We start from the raw sequence: 19,472 nt of genomic DNA on the forward strand, positions 1-19,472 counted from the left end.
GAAAAAATGTGTACTCTGAAAGCAGTGCCCAGTGGGGCTTTTTCCTGTTTTTTTTTTGGGGGGGGGGTACCCCTTATAAAACATGATGCAAAAAAAAGAAAAAAAACGATGCAAAATAAAAGATGGCAATGAGGGTGTGCATATGTGTGCGGTAAGTCTGTTACATGCCCACCACCTGAGGCCTAGACCTTGGATTCTGGGAGATTAGAGTCCAGGGTCCATCTGGAAGTCATTTTGGAGGGAGAAAAAGGTACATGCGTGTCCTTTACCATACAGACTAGTCTCAGCCTCAGATGAAATCAGGCAGTAGACATTTTGTTATAAAAAAAGGTGGACCACTTGAGCATTTTGTGGGCTATTTGGCGTTGACACACACACAAATGCTATATATATATATATATATATATATATATATATATATATATATACCAGGGAGGAAATACACTCTGCTTTAAAAAAATTTTTTTTAATTTTTTTTCCACTCTGCTTTATATCTACCATCTCTATAAAACAAGATGTTTCATAGTACCATATCAGGCAAGAAATCTCTATAAACAACAACAAAAAAGGGTTTTGTTCGCCTCTTAAAGAAGTTAATCTGAGTATCTTTCAATCCTTACTCTATATACTAGGAAAATGTTGAACGTGCCCCTGGGTTATAATATGATGAGCTTAATTAACTCATTTAATTACATCTTATAATTTGTCACTTCAAGGAAGTTACCTGGAGCGTCTTCTAGTACGTCTGTCAGTGCTGCTTCTAAGGTTCCTGCTATTTCTCTAAATCTGAGATAAAGCAAGGAGATGAGTTAATGTTTTGACAAACTACTAGATATAACACCCTGTCCATTCCACACTTCTTCCCCAAAAAAGGAATTCCCCGTCAAGTTCTTGCTGACAGGTCCAGTGCTTTTTGAGATGTTCTATTAGTCCCAGACACCTCTTTCCCCAGATTTTTTGTTTTGAGAAGGAAATAAATCATCTCGACTGCCACTTTTATGGGGTGTGACAGTTTTTTTGGTGCCAAAATGGCACCTGAAAGAAGATTTGGGTGGAGTTTAGCCTGTCAATCAGGTCACAGCTTGATGACCTCCTTTGGAGGTGTGATCAAGATCAATGGCTCTCTGGAGGTGGGTCCCACTTTCTCTCTGCCTTCCCCTTCCTGCTGGTGAGCTACTCTGCGACCTGCCAGAGCGCTGGGATGAACTGTGCCATTGGAGCCACATGACCCTGCACCCAACGGCCTGTGATCGCCTGCATTCTGCATCATCGCATGTGGCTGCACGAGTGAGAAGAGGGACTTATGGACTAGTATCAGACATATGGACTTGACCTGGATGATTTCCTGATATGTAAAGCTTCTGGATAGCTGAAGCTCTTTCTTACACATATGAGTGCCATTGGATTTGTTTCTCTAGTCAAACTGCCCTAAGACATTATGATACCTTGGGAGTGGGGTACTAGATAAACAAATCATGAAGATGGAGAGTGAATGCTGTCTATCCTCTGCCTTATACGTTTTTCTTCTTTGGCTAGCCAGAGGTCAGCGATGACCATGCAGTTTACTGGGTCGTTTTCTGGAGAGAACATAGGAAGTGGAGGTTTTGACTCCTAGATGTTAATCTTGGTTATTCCTGTCTGAAATAGTGACCATGATTGTGATAAATTTGAGTTTTGAGCTCAGGGGGAGAAATTGCCCCCTTGAACTTCTATGAGGCCATGCTGCTTAGTCAAAATGGCTGACAGAAGGCCTGGCCCTGGCTTGATCAAGCCAGAGACCTAAGGTCATATTGCATATGCATGGGATAGTTGATATAAGAAAGGATTGAATTTGATTGTTTTAAGAATGAGTTTAAGATCTGGCTGTACTACGATAATATTGATTTCTTCTTCTAGGAAGTGTCCTAAGATGCTAATACAAAGCTTTCTTCGACAGGTTGCCTGGCTTTTTCAATACTTGGCTGTAAGATGCCTATCTTTGAAAGCAGCTAAGCTCCTTTTGTATTCGTCACACTAAGAGTCAGTTTACCCCTTGTCTCTCAGTTGCCTAATACTTACAGTATTCTCTCTTTACCTGTGAGTTAAGAGGAAGCAGGTAACATAAGTTACCTTACATATGCCTGGCTTTTCACATGCAATGTTAAAAAGATGCATATTTCTAAAAGTATCTGCTGTCGGCTGTTTACTGTTATTATAGAGTGATTGTCTCCGTTTGGCACTGTTGTTTACTCTCTTGCCAGCCACTTCCTTTGAGATGTTCTCCTGAAAGAACACAGGATATCTCAGATTCACACTTTTCCCAGTCTCCTGTGTATGTGCCTGATGGAGGTTTGCACATCTTGTTACTCTATGTACTCCTGTTAATAATCTGGCTCCTCCTCTTGATGCCAACATCGAGATGATGAGCCACTGGGCCCTAACTTTTCTGTCTTATGTATCTATCCTTAATCGCGCACACTGCTCCCAAGGACCTGCTCGACTGGGGCTGGATCCCACAGAAAACCCCAAAGATTCCACAAAGATAGTTTGAAATAACGTATGGATTTGGTAGTCAAGTAGCAGGACACAACATTAACAAGCAGATATCTACTGTATTCCTGTACACTAGCGAACAGAGCTCTGAAAAAGACATCAAGGAAACAGTATCATTTAAAATAGCCACACAAAAGATGCAATACTTAGGAATAAACCAAATCAAATAAACAAAAGCCCTGAGGTAGTTTATTGTGCCAACCTGGCCGATAAACACATGTGGGGTTAATTGAAGGACAAAGGGATAAATGGTTCAGTGAGCCTCGCCTTTCTAGTTCTCGGTTTTCGTTTGTGATGGTCGGACCAGGGTGCAGCTGCCTTAGCAGTTCCCTGCTTCAGCTTGCAAGGCTGACTTCCTGCAAGACATCCCTTAGGAGAAGCCCCATGGACCTACCCCGATGCAGCTCTGGGTGCTGGAGCAGCTGTGTGGAGACCCCTGCCAGCGCTGAGATGCTTACACGTTCACTGATTCAGCTTTCCCCCTGCAGTCAGCATCATAGTGGTTTTGTTTGTTTGTTTTTTGTGAGATGGAGGACTTTGTGGATTGGTGGTGGATACATGGGTTAATGTTGGACTTGTGGGCTTGGGCAGCACTGGGTTGGGATGTTTTCTTGATGTGCACTTACCCTTTATATAAAACTCTCTTTTATACATGAGTTTCTATGGTTTTGTTTCTCTAAAATACCTAGACTAACACAGACCTTTCAAGGAAAACTACAGAATACTATTACAAAAAAACGAGTAAGACTTGCACAAATGGAAGAATATCCAGTGTTCATGGAAAGAAAGAATACAACCTGGTCACCCACCATTCCGGATTTTAAAACATGCAGTATTAAAAGACTATGCAGCCTTAGGTCAATCTGCTGTACCTCTAGAGCAGTGGTTCTCAACCTTCCTAATGCACGACCCTTTAATACAGTTCCTCAGGTTGTTGTGACCCCCCAACCATACAATTATTTTCTTGATACTTCATAACTGTAATTTTGCTACTGTTATGAATCAGCGACCCCTTTGAAAGGGTCGCTTGACCCCCCCAAAGGGGTTGCGACCCACAGGTTGAGAACCACTGCTTTAGAGTACTGAAAAGCAACAATGCTACTTTGATGTGGAAAACTGAAGAGCTGGAAGGGAGTGTACGGTGCCTAACTTCTATACTTATAACCACTGGGCTTGGAAGACCAGCTCCAGTAGTCAAGAAAGATCTTCACAGTTCTGAGATCATGTCAAATAAACATTCTCCAGACGGAAAGAAGCCCCACCACAGCCCTCCATGAAAAGGCGACTATAGTGATGTCTCTCTCCGTCAAGCACCTGGCTGCTCCCTATGTGGCTGGAGAATACCTATCTGTTAATAGCAACCAGACTTGTATTCTTCCTGCTCAGGGAACAGCTGTCTCCCTTTGATGCCAGCTGATATTTATTATAGAGTGTTCCCCTAGTGAGCTCAGGGGCCTTCCCAGATTAAGAAAATGCCCTTTTTTATTGCATGTGTCTGATGCAGGCTTGCACATCTCACAGCTCTATAAGCTCATTCTCTTTCTCTTTTCCCCAAATGGGAGATGAGCCCCCTGTGCCTCACTTGTCCGTCTGTCTTATTTTATGGACCCGTTTGACTGTGGGGCTGGATCCCACACTTTAAGGACTCAGCTTCCCCTGACCCATGTCATGGTATTTTCAAGTGCCTCGTATGCATGTGAAAGCTGGCCACTGAGTAAAGGCCAAAGAAGAATCCGTGCATTTGAATTGTGGTGCTGTAGAAGAATACTGAAATTACCACGGACTGCTAAAAGGACAAGCTGATCTTTCTTAGAAGAAGTATGGCCACAGTGTTCCTTAGAAGCTAGGATGGCGAGACTTCATCGTATACACTTTGGATATATTGTCAGGAGAGATCAGTCCCTGGAGAAGGACATCATGCTTGGCAGACTAGACGTACAGCAACAGAGAGAAAGGCCCTCAAGGAGATGGAATGACACCGTGGCTGCACCAACTGGCTCATGCACAGCAACAATTGTGAGGGTGGTGTAGGACTGGGTGGTGTTTTGTTCTGTTGTGCACAGGGTTGCTCTGGGTCAGAAATGACTATAATGGGACATAGCAACAACACTGTGAACCTAGGATAAGCAAAGAACTTCTAAAAAGAACAAAAGTAGGAGGCTTCACACTACTCGGCATCAAACCCTATTAAATAGCTACAGTAGTCCAAACATCCTGAAACTGGTGCACTTATGGAGACACAGACCAACATTCCAGAACAGAAAACCCAGAAATAATTGCATCCACACAACTGATTTTCAACAAAAGGCCAGAAAACACTGACTAGAAAAGTGATGATCTCTTCAAGAAATGGTGCTGAAGGAAAGAAACCAAGGAGAAATAAATATTACTAAAAAAATAAAACAAAGCAGGAGGGCCTTCACTCCGACCTCAAAACCTACTTTATAATTACGGTAATCAAAAGAGCATGGTACTGCTACAATGACAGGCAGGAAGACCAGAAGCTTATAAAATAAAATTCAGGAATGCAACCAAGAACCTACAAACATCTAAAGTTTGATAAACTAAGACAAACTAACTGGACAAGAGACAGCATTTTCATTAAGTGGTGCTAGAAAAACTGGATCTTCACTTGTTGTGGAATGAAACAAGAACCATGCCTCATATCATGTACACAAATAAGCTCAAGATGGATCAAAGACCTAAATATAAAGCACACTATTACTAAAGTCATCAATAAAAAAAGAGACAAACTTAAGGATTCTAATACAAAGAAAAAACACACTATTGAACATAATGAAAAGTGTCCATGCTATAGAAGACAAAATAAAGAAGTAGTATCTACTAAAAATATGATATTTATGCACAAAAGACTTCATCAAAGGGTCAACAGAGATCCAAAGTTCTGGAAAAATTATTCAGCAATAATACATTAGATAAAGGACTAATCTCTAAAATCTATAACTACATTTTAACAAGAAAAATACAAATAATAAAGTAAAAAAACGGCCATAAGACACGAGTAGACAAATAACCAAAAACAACATATAGGTGGCTAACAGCCATAATAAGAAATGTTCAAGATCATTGGCAATAAGAGAAATACAAGAATGATGAAGGCAAAGAATGTACAGATGTGCTTTACACAATTGATGTATGTATGGATTGTGCTAAGAGTTGTATGAGTCCCTAATAAAATGTTTAAAGAAAAGAAGCAAAAAAAAAAGAGAAATACAAATTAAAAAGACAATGAGATATAACCTCATAGACTTTTGGCAGAATTCAATAAAACAGAAAATAATAAATGCTGGAGAGGATGTGGAGAGATTGGAATGCTTTCATATTGCTGATGGATTTGTAGCACTATATAACCACAATGGAAATCAATATGGCACTTCCTTAAACAAATGCAAATCCAAGTTCCTCAGGAAGCAGCAATGTCTCTCCTGGGTATATACCCTAAAGGAATTAAGAATATAACACAAACAGACATATGTTTATTGCAGCAATTTCCACAATAGCAAAAACATGGAAACAACAAAAACCTTAACTATAGAGGAATGGACACTCAGGTACATTGAATGACATTATGGAATTGTAGGCATCAATAAAAACAAAGATAATTCTCTTAAACACTGCAAGACATGGACAAAACTAGAGAATATTATGCTTAGCATACTCAATCTTACAAAGATAAAAAATTAATATCGCTTTTTTTTGTTTTTTACAGAAAAACAAAAAGAGAAGAAATGTGGTTTACACACCAATTGACAAGACTTTGATGGTGATGAGACCAGAGACGGAGGGTGGAATGGGAGAGGGGAAGATGTAGGGGGAAGACAAAACAAAAGGTTTAACAAGAAATAAATAAATAGAGGAAAAAAAAATCAAAACCCCCTCTCCACCCCACGACCAGATCTAAATATTGGTCTGAGTGGCTGAAAAATGAGGAAAAGTAAAACTGATGTAGACCTGGCACCTTTCAATTCACACATTCACTTTCAAACATATGGATAAAAAACAAATGGTGCTGGATAAATTGGGTCTCCATCTACAAAACAAAATAGGACCTTATACCTTGTCTCTTGCACAACAACTAACTCAAGATGGACCAGAGATCTAAATGTACAGACCAGAGTTATAAGGATCATCAATGAGAAAATTGGGACAAACTTAAAAGCCTTACACTGCAGAACATACACACACTAACAAATATAATAACGGAATCACATATAGAAGACAAAATAAATGACTGTGACCTGCTAACACTTACGTGCATCAAAAGATCGTCAAAAAAATAAAGAGCGAGCACATGAGTAAAGAGAGGAGATGGCATTAAGGATCTAAAGTTACCTAACTTCACACACGAACTTCAAAAGAAATAGTAAAATTTAAATATTTTATCTCTATTGAACTTTTGTTATAGAAAATATTGTTTCACTATTTTAAATTTTGGTCATGAAAGAAAGGGACTTCTTGCTCTGGCTTTATCTTGATTATCATAGTAAGAATTATTTCCAAGTTACTCTAAGAATATCTTATGAGCAAATCATTATTTTTTTAACTGAAAAATAAACTGCATGACTTAACCTTGGAAAATTAAGCAATAAAGCATAGCCTTGTACCTGAAAGGCCACCTTACTATTTGATTCTCAGCAATTTGACTTCATTATCAACAAGAAGATCACATACATTTTCAATCATGACACGCAGTTATAATCAAGGTCCCTCATTCTAAATGCATTCTCGCTCTGAAATTTTCCCTTAGTCCTGTGGGGGACAGAGTACGTCACAACCAACGAGGGCGCCCAGCATTTAAACAGAAAGTCTATACTTCTTCAGAGCATATCAAGTAAAACGCTACCGTTAATGCCATTCTAATAAGGAGTACCATTACTTCATTCAAGAGAATTTGCATTTTGCTGGTAGAGCACATGGTAAGTATTCTTCCCAAGTTTCCTCAAGAATCCTACAGATCACTGACTTAGCTAAATAATATAAAAATAACTACAATTTTATTACAGGTCGCCATTTTCCAGAATAGAGAACAAATGCCATAAAGATTATGAAAGTAATAAAGTACACGCAAGAATTCTCGTAAGCTGAAAGGCGGAATCAGCGACAGAAGAACACGTAAGGCGTTCTTCCCACACCCGCACCTTCACTGGGGGCAGTGTTTCAGGTGCGGAACGGTGCCAGTATTGGAAGTTGGTGAGGAGATGGGCAGTAGGAAAGTGGCCATATTAACTTTTTCTATCAAAGAGGACGCTTTCCAAATTGAATGAGTGCAAAACAAGTGAACATGAAGCTGGGCTTGAAGTCTAGCTGCTTTAAGTCTCGTGTTCTGGGCTTTCAGTGCCCACAACTTACCTTTGATCATGTGAACTACAACTTGAGCAACTATGATACTACTTGTACATTTAAACTTTTATTTTCCCTCCAAGTAATACAATGATTATAAAGAGGAGCTGTTAGCTGGGGCAACATCCTTAAACGATGCTCTTATTCTGCTTTAGAAGGGTGGTAGTGGGGTAAAAAGCTACTGACCTGATTTGGAAATAAACAGGTAAATTCCACTTATTATGGAAACTGTGATAAGCAGGATGCGCTCTTAATCTTTTCACAGTCGCCTGTGACCCACATTGCACTTCAAATCTTCTCACAAAATCCATACTTACGGTATACTTCTAAAATAAGAACAAAGGGAGCTTTAATTAATACAAACGAACCAGAATCAGAAACACAAGTTACAAAGTGCAATCGAGTGCAAGAATGTGAATGTTAACACACTACAGCTGAGGACTTAAAAAGATCCTCCTCCCACTGTCCCCTGCATACTGATGAGGAAAATAATGTCCAGAGTAGTTACACGATACGCTCAAGGTCTTCAGGGACAATGCCCATTCTGAAACCCTTTTATCTTAAATCAAATGCTTTCAATAAAAATGACAAAATGACAGCAATTATATTCTTGGGCACCCTTAATCATCCAGTCTGCTAAAAGTAGAGGAGAGTCGAGTCAGTGATATAATTTATCAACCTCTCTCAAAAGAAGGGGGAAGACATATAAAGAGAGAATCAAACTATGTGAGCAATCTCTGCATTTTTATATATGAGAAGTGTAAAAACTGACAGGGAATAATATCATCATGATAAAAAAGTATTTATTTAGCATTTACAATGCAATCCCTGCATTTAGGATTATTTTATTTAATCCACAGGACTACCCTACACGGTTGCTGCTATTGATAGTATCTCCATTGTCAAGTAAAATTTTCTCTTTCCGCTTAGATCCAAACAGAACTTAGCCCCCAAACAAAGCTTTGCAGCAGTAGAGACGCCGACGACCAACCAGTGCACAAAGTGAAGGCCCTCACGCAGAATGCACACGCTTTTCAGCGTATTCTGGTCCTCATGTAGCCAGGCTCCATGGAGAACACTGCTGGACGCTGCATAAGCTTTTTCAATTAAAAGAGCTCAATTCCAGGTCACTGAGCCACTAACTACAGAAGAAAAATGAGGCTTCCTACTGCTGCAAAGAGTTGCCATTTCAGAAACCCACAGGAGCAGCTCTGTCCTACAGGGTTGCTATGAGGTAGTATTGACTTGATGGCAGTGAGCTTGGTGTTTTGGGAAAGGGTTATAGAAATTCAGGTTCTTGTCCTACACCAAAAAAAAAAAATTATTTTAGGAAGACATAAGGTACCACAAGAGAATTTTATTCTAAAAACTCATAGGAAGAAGACATCCTTCCCAGGCAATATGACTAGTCTTGGTCTTTCTTGTCTCTCGAGCACAAACACAGGGTCTTTAAGAGTTTGGGCATTCAAGATTCTTGGGAACTTCCAGCTGGTATAGCAAGGGGAACTAGTCTCAATATATTGCCATGGACTCCATAAATGCACTGTCCAAATCTCCACCTCAGTCTCAGAAACCATTCACTTAAATATGTTGATGTCTGTGCTAAAATATAAATTTTTGTTCAAAGAAAACGAAAGGTTTTAAATTTCTGTTAACAGATTTTGACACTTAGGGAATATCCTTGTGTGATCAATGTAAGGAGCTGATACAAAGAGAGGCAATATTCTTCCTGTTAGGGATAAAACTATACTTTTACAAATGCTAGATGCTAAAGGAGCCCTGATAGCACAAATGGGTAAGTGCTCCATGGCTAGCCAGAAGGTTAGTTCCAAAGCACCCAGGGGCTTCAGGGGAGAACGATCTGGTAACCTGTTCCCATAAAGGTAAGCCTACGAAACCCTAGGGGCAGTTCTGTGCTGTCATGTAAGTCACTAGGAGTTGAAATCAAACCTGAGGCAACAAGAAAGCAATGCAAGGATCTTTCTCATTCACATGAAACATGCTAGCTTAAGGTTTAAAGCTCAGAGTATTTCTTGAAAGATTGATAGTTACCTGTCTGCAACTGTACAAACATAATACAAATATTTAACACACAAACATTAAATACTGGTCAAAGAACTCTAAAGACAAAATTATACCAGAAAGTTTCCTATCTGAGCTGAAATATTTCCTGAGCCTAATATGGTTATGATGAAGACATGCTGTTGTTAGGGGTCATTGAGTCAGCTCTGACTCATAGCAACCCTAGGTACGACAGAACACTGCCAGGTGCTGGGCCATCTTCGCAATTGTTATGCTTGAGCTCACTGTTGCTGCCGCTGTGTCAATCTATCTTATTAACGGTGGCTCTTTTCTCAGCTGCCCTCCACTTCATCAAGCATGATGTCCTTATCCAGGGCTTGGCCTCTCCTTCGAGCATATCCAAAGGAAGTGAGACAAAGGCTCACCATCCTTGCCTCTAAGGAGCATTGTGGTTGCGCTTCTCTCGAGACAGATTTGTTTGTTCTTTTGGCAGTCTGTGGTTCTTTCAATATTCTTCGCCAGCACCATAATTCAAATGCATCGATTCTTTTGTGGTCTTCCTTATTCAATCTCCAACTTTCTTTTTTTTTTTAAACATTAAAAAAATTTTATTTGGGGCACATGCAACTTAAAAAAATTAATCATTTTATTAGGGGCTCATACAACTCTTATACGCAGGTCAGTGGTACCCCAGTGAGATGTAACATCTCTCCGGTGATTGCCGTTCCTCCGCTGTTCATTCAAAGCCCCACTGACACTGCAGGGCTTTGATTATTTGTTTACTCACACCTTACCAATCAGAGCCGTCCTATGACGTGGACGGCTCCAATTCGCAGAAGCACCTGTAGTGATTCACTTACACCGGCAGCTGAACTGGTAAGGATGTGTCTGTGGGTGCGCTCCATCTCTCCCCTCTGGTCTCTGTGTGAATTCATATCCTGCATTTCCCACCCTAGGCTTATACTAGAGTCAATCAGTTTTTCTGGTTTCCCAGGTAATAATTAGGTACCTCGGCTTATACTTGGGTCAGCTTATCTTTGAGTATATATGGTAGTTATTTCTACACAAAGATGGGTTTTTATGTTTAAAATAGTTTATTATCAACAAGGCCTTACCAGAGTCTTCTGACAGATGAATGTTAAGAAGAAAGAAAATAATCCATGAAGGATGTCTGACTGGCATGAAGGGGCAGTAAGCAAAGGAAATTATAAACAGGGGGTAATTCTAAGAAGACAATGACTACATAAGACCATAAAAATAATGTCTACTTTTTGAGATAAAATGGAAATAAGGCTCTGGAAATTGTAACTCATACTATGAGATGGAGTAAGTAGCCTGAAAGTATTCTAAATTCTTTGTATTATTCAGGAGGAGGCGAAAGAACATACTATATGTACTCGAGTATAAACTGATCCAAATACCAGTCGAGGCACCTAATTTTACCACAAAAACTGCAGTAAAAATGTGCTGAAAAACTCAGCTTACACATGAGTATATATGGTATATTAACTTTATAATCTGTTAAATAATCTCTAAGATATTATAAAAACAAAAATAGAAGGCATAATTTCAAAATTAGCAAATGTGAAAACACAGAATAAAGGAGGAAAACAAGTTTCCCAAAGTTAAAAAAAATCGTGAAAAAGTAAGAAACGAAAGAATTGAGGAATAAAAACTAGAAGAACAAAATAGGAGAGTAGGAATGATCCAAGTAGTAGTTAACATCATTGTATATTTAACAAATTGCCTACTTAAAAGGCAACAGTTTTCATATGAGAATAAACAACTAAACAAAAACCCAAGGAAACAGGACGAGGAACACCGAGAAGTTTAACCACACAGGTCGTGAGCAGGAGAACTAGGGCTGGAATCCAGGGCATCAGGCTCTGGAGTTTTTATGGTACACAACGCGATGTATGCCACAGAACATGTGACCCTCTGTAGAACAGAACGCACAGTGCCTGGGCCTGGTGCTGGCTTCCCCATTCCTGTTGGGGTTGTGCCTTTGTTGCAGCCATTACGTTAACCCATCAAGCTGCCCTCCTACTTTTCCAAGCATGAGGTCCTTTTCCAGGGATTCGTCTCTCTTGCCAACATATCCAAGGCAAGTAAGACAAAGTCTCGCCATCCTTGCTTCCAAGGAGCACTGTGGCTGCACTTCTTCCAAGACAGATTTGTTTGTTCTTTTGGCAGTCCATGGTGCTTTGAATATTCCTCTCTGCTACTATAGTTCTAATGTATCAATTCTTCTACAAACTTACTTATTCAATGTCCAACTTTCCTATGCATGTGAGGTGACTGAAAATAGCAGGGTTTGGGTGAGGTGAGCTTTAGTCTTCAAAGTAACATCCTTGCTTTCAACACTTTAAAGAGGTCTTGTGTATCAGACCAATGCAGTGTCTTGGTTGACTGCTGCTTCCATGATCACTGATTGTGGATGAAAGCAACATGAATCCTAGACAACTGTAATCTTTTCTTTGCTTATAATGATGTTACCTGTGGGTTCAGCTTTGAGTATTTGGTCTTCTTTATATTACGGTATAATTCATATTGAAGGTTGCAAGCCTGATCTTCACCAACCAGCACTTCAAGTTCTCCTGGATTCTACCCTGCTCTGTAGATGACACAAACAAGGTTGTACCATCTACACACTACAGCCTTTTCCCAATCCTAAGCGGAGTTCTTCATATAATCAGATTTCTCTGATTACTTGCTCAGCATACAGACTGAGTAAGTACAGTGAGACATTTTCCAGGATTTAAAACCACACAGGATTCCCTTGTTCTGTTTGCACAATGCCTTCTGATCCCTGTACAGGTTCCACATGAGCACAATGAGGGGTTTGAAATCCTCATTCTTCTCAAGGCTATCCTAATCTTTTAAATGATAAAGGACGTTTATATTTTAAAATCACATATCAACAATGTTTTGCTTGCCTTCAAAATGACCTAATTTTACAAAACGACATAATTATAAAGATACACTAATTTTCCACGGGAAACTACTGAGTCTAGATACAACTTTAACAAGGTATGTACAAACTTGCTTTAAAAGCTGCTACCCAGAAGGAATTATAACATACATTGTAAAATTAAAACTATTTATAAGAACATTAGAATAGATAAAACAATAGAGCAACTTACCATTTTATTTTTAATAAATTATAGGCCTAAGATCAAGATGTAAAGAATATGATTATTCTAAAATCTTAGGCTAAAAGTTTAAAGAGCATAATAGGGAGAAGTTACCTCATGAAATGCACCAGGATCCCCAGGATTAAAAAGGGAGGGCAATTTTTCTTCTAATCCTTTTACTATTTCTGGCCACACAGAATTCACTAAAAAGTCATATCCAGGAACGGTATTGCCATTTTCACTTTAAGAGAAGAACAGAATTGCAGTCAAATACACCCTAATCTTCTATTTACAAAGAACAAGTTTGCTTTGTGGTACTTCTAGGTTCTTCATATTGAAGCTTATTTTAATCTTATACTTTTTTAAATTATGTTATTTCCAGACCCAAATTTCTTTATCATTGCTTAATCTCAGTCTCATCTCGAACTGGAGAGATTTAATGAGCCCAGTTTTTTGTACTTACCACCCGGTAGAGCAAGCTGGTATCTAAGATCGCGTTGTATATAAGCACCCTGATACAGGTTTGGTCTCTAAAATATTCTACCACTTGCACACACTATCTTGGAAAAGAAGCAGTCATGACAACTCTTAGAGGACAGGTAGTAGACGACCAGAGACATGTGTGCATTCACTCTGAACACCAGTACACCTTAATCTATGCTTGCAATGAAGGACTGTAATTACTTAGCTATCTCTAAAATCACCCTCATTTCTAAAATTCTCTTTCATATAAAGCCTCAATCACACTGATCCAGAATGCTTGACAGATTACTTTGTGTGTTAATGGGTTTTTTTTAGCACTGGATTTTAGATTTCTTATGAACAAACTTGATGTATTAATTATATGTGGCACAGAGATTAAAAAACGGCAACCCTACAGGCCAGGGTAAAAATGCTCCTGTAGGCTTCCTGGACTAACTCTTTCCAGGGGTAGGGAGCATCGTCTCTGTCCTGCAGAGCCAAGGGTGGCTCCAAACTGCTGACTGTGCTGCCAGCAGCCCACATGTACGCCACTGTGCCACGCTCCTTGAAGTCGTGGGTCTTAGGCAAGCCAATTTACCTTTCGTATTTTGGTTTAATGATCTTTAAAGTGGAGATAGTAACAATATCTACTTTGTGGGACTATTATAAGGATATATATTTATAGTACACTAGAATACTGCCTAATACAGAGTACATCCTATGTTCTGACAGTTAAAATAAATAAGGAAGACTCCTTAAGTATCTCCTGAACTTAAAGTTTGATCTCTTGCCTTGAAGGTGCCCAATGAATAGTGGGACAACCATATATTTACTATTTTAATACTTTCCTTGCTGTATTATGATATGGATTAATCAGAATGGCATGGTTCTGTCTTTGTGAATGAATGTCATTGGAAGTTTGCCCTATTACCAACCCCTCTTGTTTGTGTAAATAGTGTCCAGTTACTTCATATAGTGCAATTTGTAGCTGGCCTATATTGGTATAATTTCCTTTTCTCAACAGTGTTTTAAATTCTTTACCATTAAAAAAATTCTTTACCATTGGCTAAATTAGTAACACTATAAATAGAATTATTGGATGCCCAGGGGATGACTGATAATGTTCTTTATCATAAAATGATAATGTTGTCTATAAAGTGAACCAGGGATATATAAATCATAGCTATGTGAATGTATATTGGGCTCACACTTAATTCTAGTCCCAATCTAAGAACAATGAGTTCTTTTGACATGTCCCTGCTTGACAGTGGCCCTCACGAAGAGAAGAAGGGGTGCTGAAGACGGGAGCGCTACAGCCAAGTGTGGTGGGGAAATCTGATGGTGTCCAGACACCAGAATGAAGAGCATCTGGTGGTTGTAAAGGCTTGTCTTCAACAAGCAGCCACCTAAGAGATGCATCGACTAAGTCCACATGGAAGACGCACACCAGCCTGTGTGATCCAAGGATTGTACATAATAAAATCAAAATCCGAAGGAATGGTACCAGACCTGAAATTGAGAACCCACAGTTTACGAAAGACTAGATGACAACGGGAGCCCAAAATCCATTTGCAGGGGTCACACATGGACTAAACCTCGGAAGAATCCCCTGTGATCATAGCCCAGGGATGTGAGCAGCCTTATTATCAGACAAAGAGCAATGTAAAGTCAATTACGACAGATGCAGTGAGCTGAAAATGTAATACCTTTTCATTTAATCACCTTTTGAACCCATTTTAAATGAGTTCCAGCTTTTAATATTTTCTTCTTTCTGTTCAATCGAGGCTTTTGTCTCTGTTTTATTATAGTGGGTCTTATTGTTGTTGTGTGTTGGGGTTTTCCCCCCTCTGTTTTTCTGTATATGAAATCCAGCACAGGTATATCTATGAAGACTAACTAGATTAATGGTTTCTTAGGGGTACAGCAGGGGAGGTCAGGGTGAATAGAGAACTATTAACAATTAGTACAAGAAAGAAGAAAATGTCCTAAAAGTGATGGTAGTGATGACCGCACAACTATCTTTAATATGTTTACACTACTGATAATATATATATACATATATATATATATATCAATTATGTGTCAATGTAGCTGTGAAAAAAAGAAAAGAAAAATTTCCACACACTTTTTGAACCCCCCCCTTGTAATCTAGAGCAGTGGTTCTCAACCTGTGGGTTGTGACTCCTTTGGGGGTCGAACGACCCTTTCTCAGGGTCGCCTGATTTATAACAGTAGAAAAATTACAGTTATGAAGCAGCAACAAAAAGAATTTTATGGTTGGGGATCACAACATGCGAGAAACTGTATTAAAGGGTCACGGAATTAGGAAGGTTGAGAACCACTGTGCTAGAGAGCTTTGACAATAAAAATTCATTTTTGCTTACTTCAAGAAGACAAACACCTTATTTGACTTTTTATTACTGAGAAAACATTATTTTAAAGTGTTTTCTAACATTAGGGACCAGAGTGGTAAGAAAAGGAAGCAGGAGAATTGGGAAGGAGATCCCATGACTGAACAAAAGGCCTGGACTGGAGCAATGGTAATGGTGAAAGATAATTGGGAAACAGAATTGTGAATTCACAGAAACTGCATAAAAGTAGGAGAAAAATTTTCAAAACTTGTGAAATTAAGCTGAATATTAATAGATATATGATACTATAACAATAGAAGGAAGCCAATCTTGATTTCAAACCTGGTTTAGGAAAAAGTGTACAAAAAAACAAGTATATGCTTTGGATTTAATCTTAGCTTCCTCTCATACAGGTTCCTCATCTGTAGAAAGTGGTTAACAAGAGGGCCATGTTAACAATTAAGTGAGAAAGCCCACAGACAATGCGCAATCACCAGCTGAGTTTATGCACAGGTACAAGCATTAACATGATGCAGGTCCTAAGCATAGCAGTTTAAATTACCTTGAGATGGCTCCTTCTGTGACTTCCCGAAGAAGACAGCAATGGTGAGGAATGAAATCCAAAAGTTTATAATACATGATCTGAAGGCCATTGGGATGAGACTGAACAAACTCTTCTACAATCACCTATTAACAAGAATATCATTTTTTAAAGTATCTAAAAGAAAAGTATAAACTACCCAAAGGAAATTTTTTTTAAGTTTGTGGGGACATTCCATTATCTTTTAATTCCATTTTCCATGAATTCTCTGAAGTCCCCTTTTCCCCTTCCTCCTGACCCAGGTAACCACTCATCAATTTTAGTAAATTCTGTTCTCTATACAAGGATCTTTTAGTTAGTTAAAAATAACATATAACCTCATATATGTTTAAAATAAGGAAATAATATACATGAGGTCATATGATATTTGTCCTCTGTTATTTCTTTAGCAATCCTAACAAAAATGACAGAATTATTACAATTAGTTCCTAAATTTCATATTTAATATTGGGATTAAATTTTCCCATTTTAAAATTGAAGACTTGGTTTTATCAAGAAATCATTTGAAGAATCCGCTTAGAACAGATTGGACAGAAATAACAGTCACACTGACAGATGACTTCAAGATTGTCTCAAAGCACTACAGATGGGGCCTGTCACTTCCGTCAGTGAGACCCCAATGAAACTGCCATTTCTACAAGCCAGAAATGGTCAAATATTAACAATTTCATATGGTACAACCTATATTTTAGCTGTTCAGGACAGATGAAGGGTACCGAACACATTCTCTTTTTAAAATAAATCACTTTATTGGTGGCTCTTTTAACAATCCATACATCAATTGTATCAAGCACATTTGTACATATGTTGCCATTGAGCTTTTCAAAACATTTTCTTTCTAATTGAGCCCTTGGTATCAGCTCCTCTTTGCCCCCCTTTCTCCTCCACCCTCCCATCCTCATGACCCCTTGATAAATTAGAAATGATTTTCTTCTATTACACCATCTCCATTCACCCACGTTTCTGTTGTCTGCCCCCCTTGGGGGTGCGTGTGGTTTATACATCAATCATTGAGATTGGTTCCCCCTTTCTCTCCTCACAATCCCCCTACCTTCATGGTATCACTACTCCAATTACTGTTTGTAAGTGTATCTGTCCTGAATTCCATGTGTCCAGAGAGCTCTTATCTGTACCAGTGTATATGCTTTTTCTAGTTGGAGATGTAAAGTAAAACTGGGGTCACGATGGGGGGGGGCGGCATTAAAGAGCTAGAGGAATGTTGTGTTTCCTTGGTGCTATACTGCACCCCAGCCGACTCATCCCTTCCTTGTGACCCTTATGCAAGGGGATGTCCAATTGTCTACAGATGGGCTTTGGGTCTCTACTCTGACCCTACTGGTTCACATCAATATGATTGTTTGTTTTGAGTCTTCTGATGCCTGCTACCTGATCCTGTCAACACCTTGTGATCACATAGTCTGCTGTGCTTCTTCCATGTGGGCTTTGTTGCTTCCCTGCTATATGGCCGCTTGTTTAACCTCAATTCTTTAAGACCCCAGACCCTATATCTTCTAATAGCTGGGCACCATCAGCTTTCTTCACATTTGCTTATGCACCCTTTTTGACTTCAGCGATCATTGTCAGGAAGTGAGCATCACAGAATACCAGGTTATTAGGACAAAGTATTCTTGCACTGAGTGAGGGCTTGAATAGAGGGCCAATGTTTGTCTGCAACCTGGATACTTAACATATAAATATATGTACATAGACCTATATCTCTATCATTATTTATTAATATATTTACATGTACACGTGCTTATATTTATACCTCTATAAATGTCTTTTGCTTCCTAGTTCTTTTTTTTTTTTTTTTTTTTTAAACATTTTATTAGGGGCTCATACAACACTTATCACAATCCATACATAGACATACATCAATTGTATAAAGCACATCTGTACATATTTTGCCCTAATCATTTTCTTTTTTTTTTTTTTCTTTTACATTTTATTAGGGACTCCAACAACTCTTACCACAATCCATACATATACATACATCAATTGTACAAAGCACACCCATACACTCCCTGTCCCAATCACTCTCAAGGCATTTGCTCTTCACCTAAGCCCCTTGCATCAGGTCCTCCTTTTTTTCCCCCCCTCCCTCCCTTTTCCCCCCTCCCACATATGCCCTTGGTAATTTATACCTCGTTATTTTGTCATATCTTGCCCTATTCGGGGTCTCCCTTCCCCCCTTCTCTGCTGTCCCTCTCCCAGGGAAGAGGTCACATGAGGCTCCTTGTAATCAGTTTCCCCTTTCCAACCCACTCACCCTCCACTCTCCCAGCATCGTCCCTCACTCCCTTGGTCCTGGAGGTATCATCCACCCTGGATTCCCTGTATCTCCAACCCTCCTATGTACCAGTGTACAGCCTCTGTCCTATCCAGCCCTGCAAGGTAGAATTCGGATCATGGTAGTTGGGGGGAGGAAGCATCCAGGATCTGGGGGAAAGCTGTGTTCTTCATCGATACTACCTCACACCCTAATTAACCCATCTCCTCTCCTAAGCCCCTCTATGAGGGGATCTCCATTGGCTGACACTTGGGCCTTGGGTCTCCACTCTGCACTTCCCCCTTCATTTAATATAATATATATATACACATACATATATACATATACACATAAATACACATACATACACACACTTATATTTTTTTTTTTTTGCATGATGCCTTATATCTGGTCCCTTGGGCACCTCGTGATCGCACTGGCCGGTGTGCTTCTTCCATGTGGGCTTATTTGTTTCTGAGCGAGATGGCCGCTTGTTCACCTTCAAGCCTTTAAGACCCCAGACACTATCTCTTTTGATAGCCGGGCACCATCAGCTTTCTTCACCACATTTGCTTATGCACCCATTTGTCTTCAGCGATCCTATCATGGAGGTGTGCAGTCAATGATATGATTTTTTGTTCTTTGATGCCTGGTAACTGATCCCTTTGGGACCACTCGATCACACAGGCTGGTGTGTTCTTCCATGTGGACTTTGTTGCTTCTGAGCTAGATGGCCGCTT

The 19,472-nt window shown here is 39.4% G+C and overlaps 1 protein-coding gene across 1 annotated transcript in view; it reads right to left on the minus strand.

Annotated features, from left to right (window-relative positions):
* The window catches only part of COG2 (component of oligomeric golgi complex 2), a 74,807-nt gene that overhangs the window by 11,052 nt on the left and 44,283 nt on the right, over positions 1-19,472 (minus strand). Inside the window, exons 8-11 of the mRNA XM_075531952.1 lie at positions 16,425-16,549; positions 13,164-13,290; positions 8,080-8,219; positions 725-786 (exon numbers count right to left, since the gene is read on the minus strand). Of these exons, the coding sequence (XP_075388067.1) occupies positions 725-786; positions 8,080-8,219; positions 13,164-13,290; positions 16,425-16,549 (454 nt within the window). The remainder of the gene's footprint in view (positions 1-724; positions 787-8,079; positions 8,220-13,163; positions 13,291-16,424; positions 16,550-19,472) is intronic.

This window comes from Tenrec ecaudatus, chromosome 1 (genome assembly GCF_050624435.1).
Source record: "Tenrec ecaudatus isolate mTenEca1 chromosome 1, mTenEca1.hap1, whole genome shotgun sequence".
Lineage (NCBI taxonomy): Eukaryota > Metazoa > Chordata > Mammalia > Afrosoricida > Tenrecidae > Tenrec > Tenrec ecaudatus.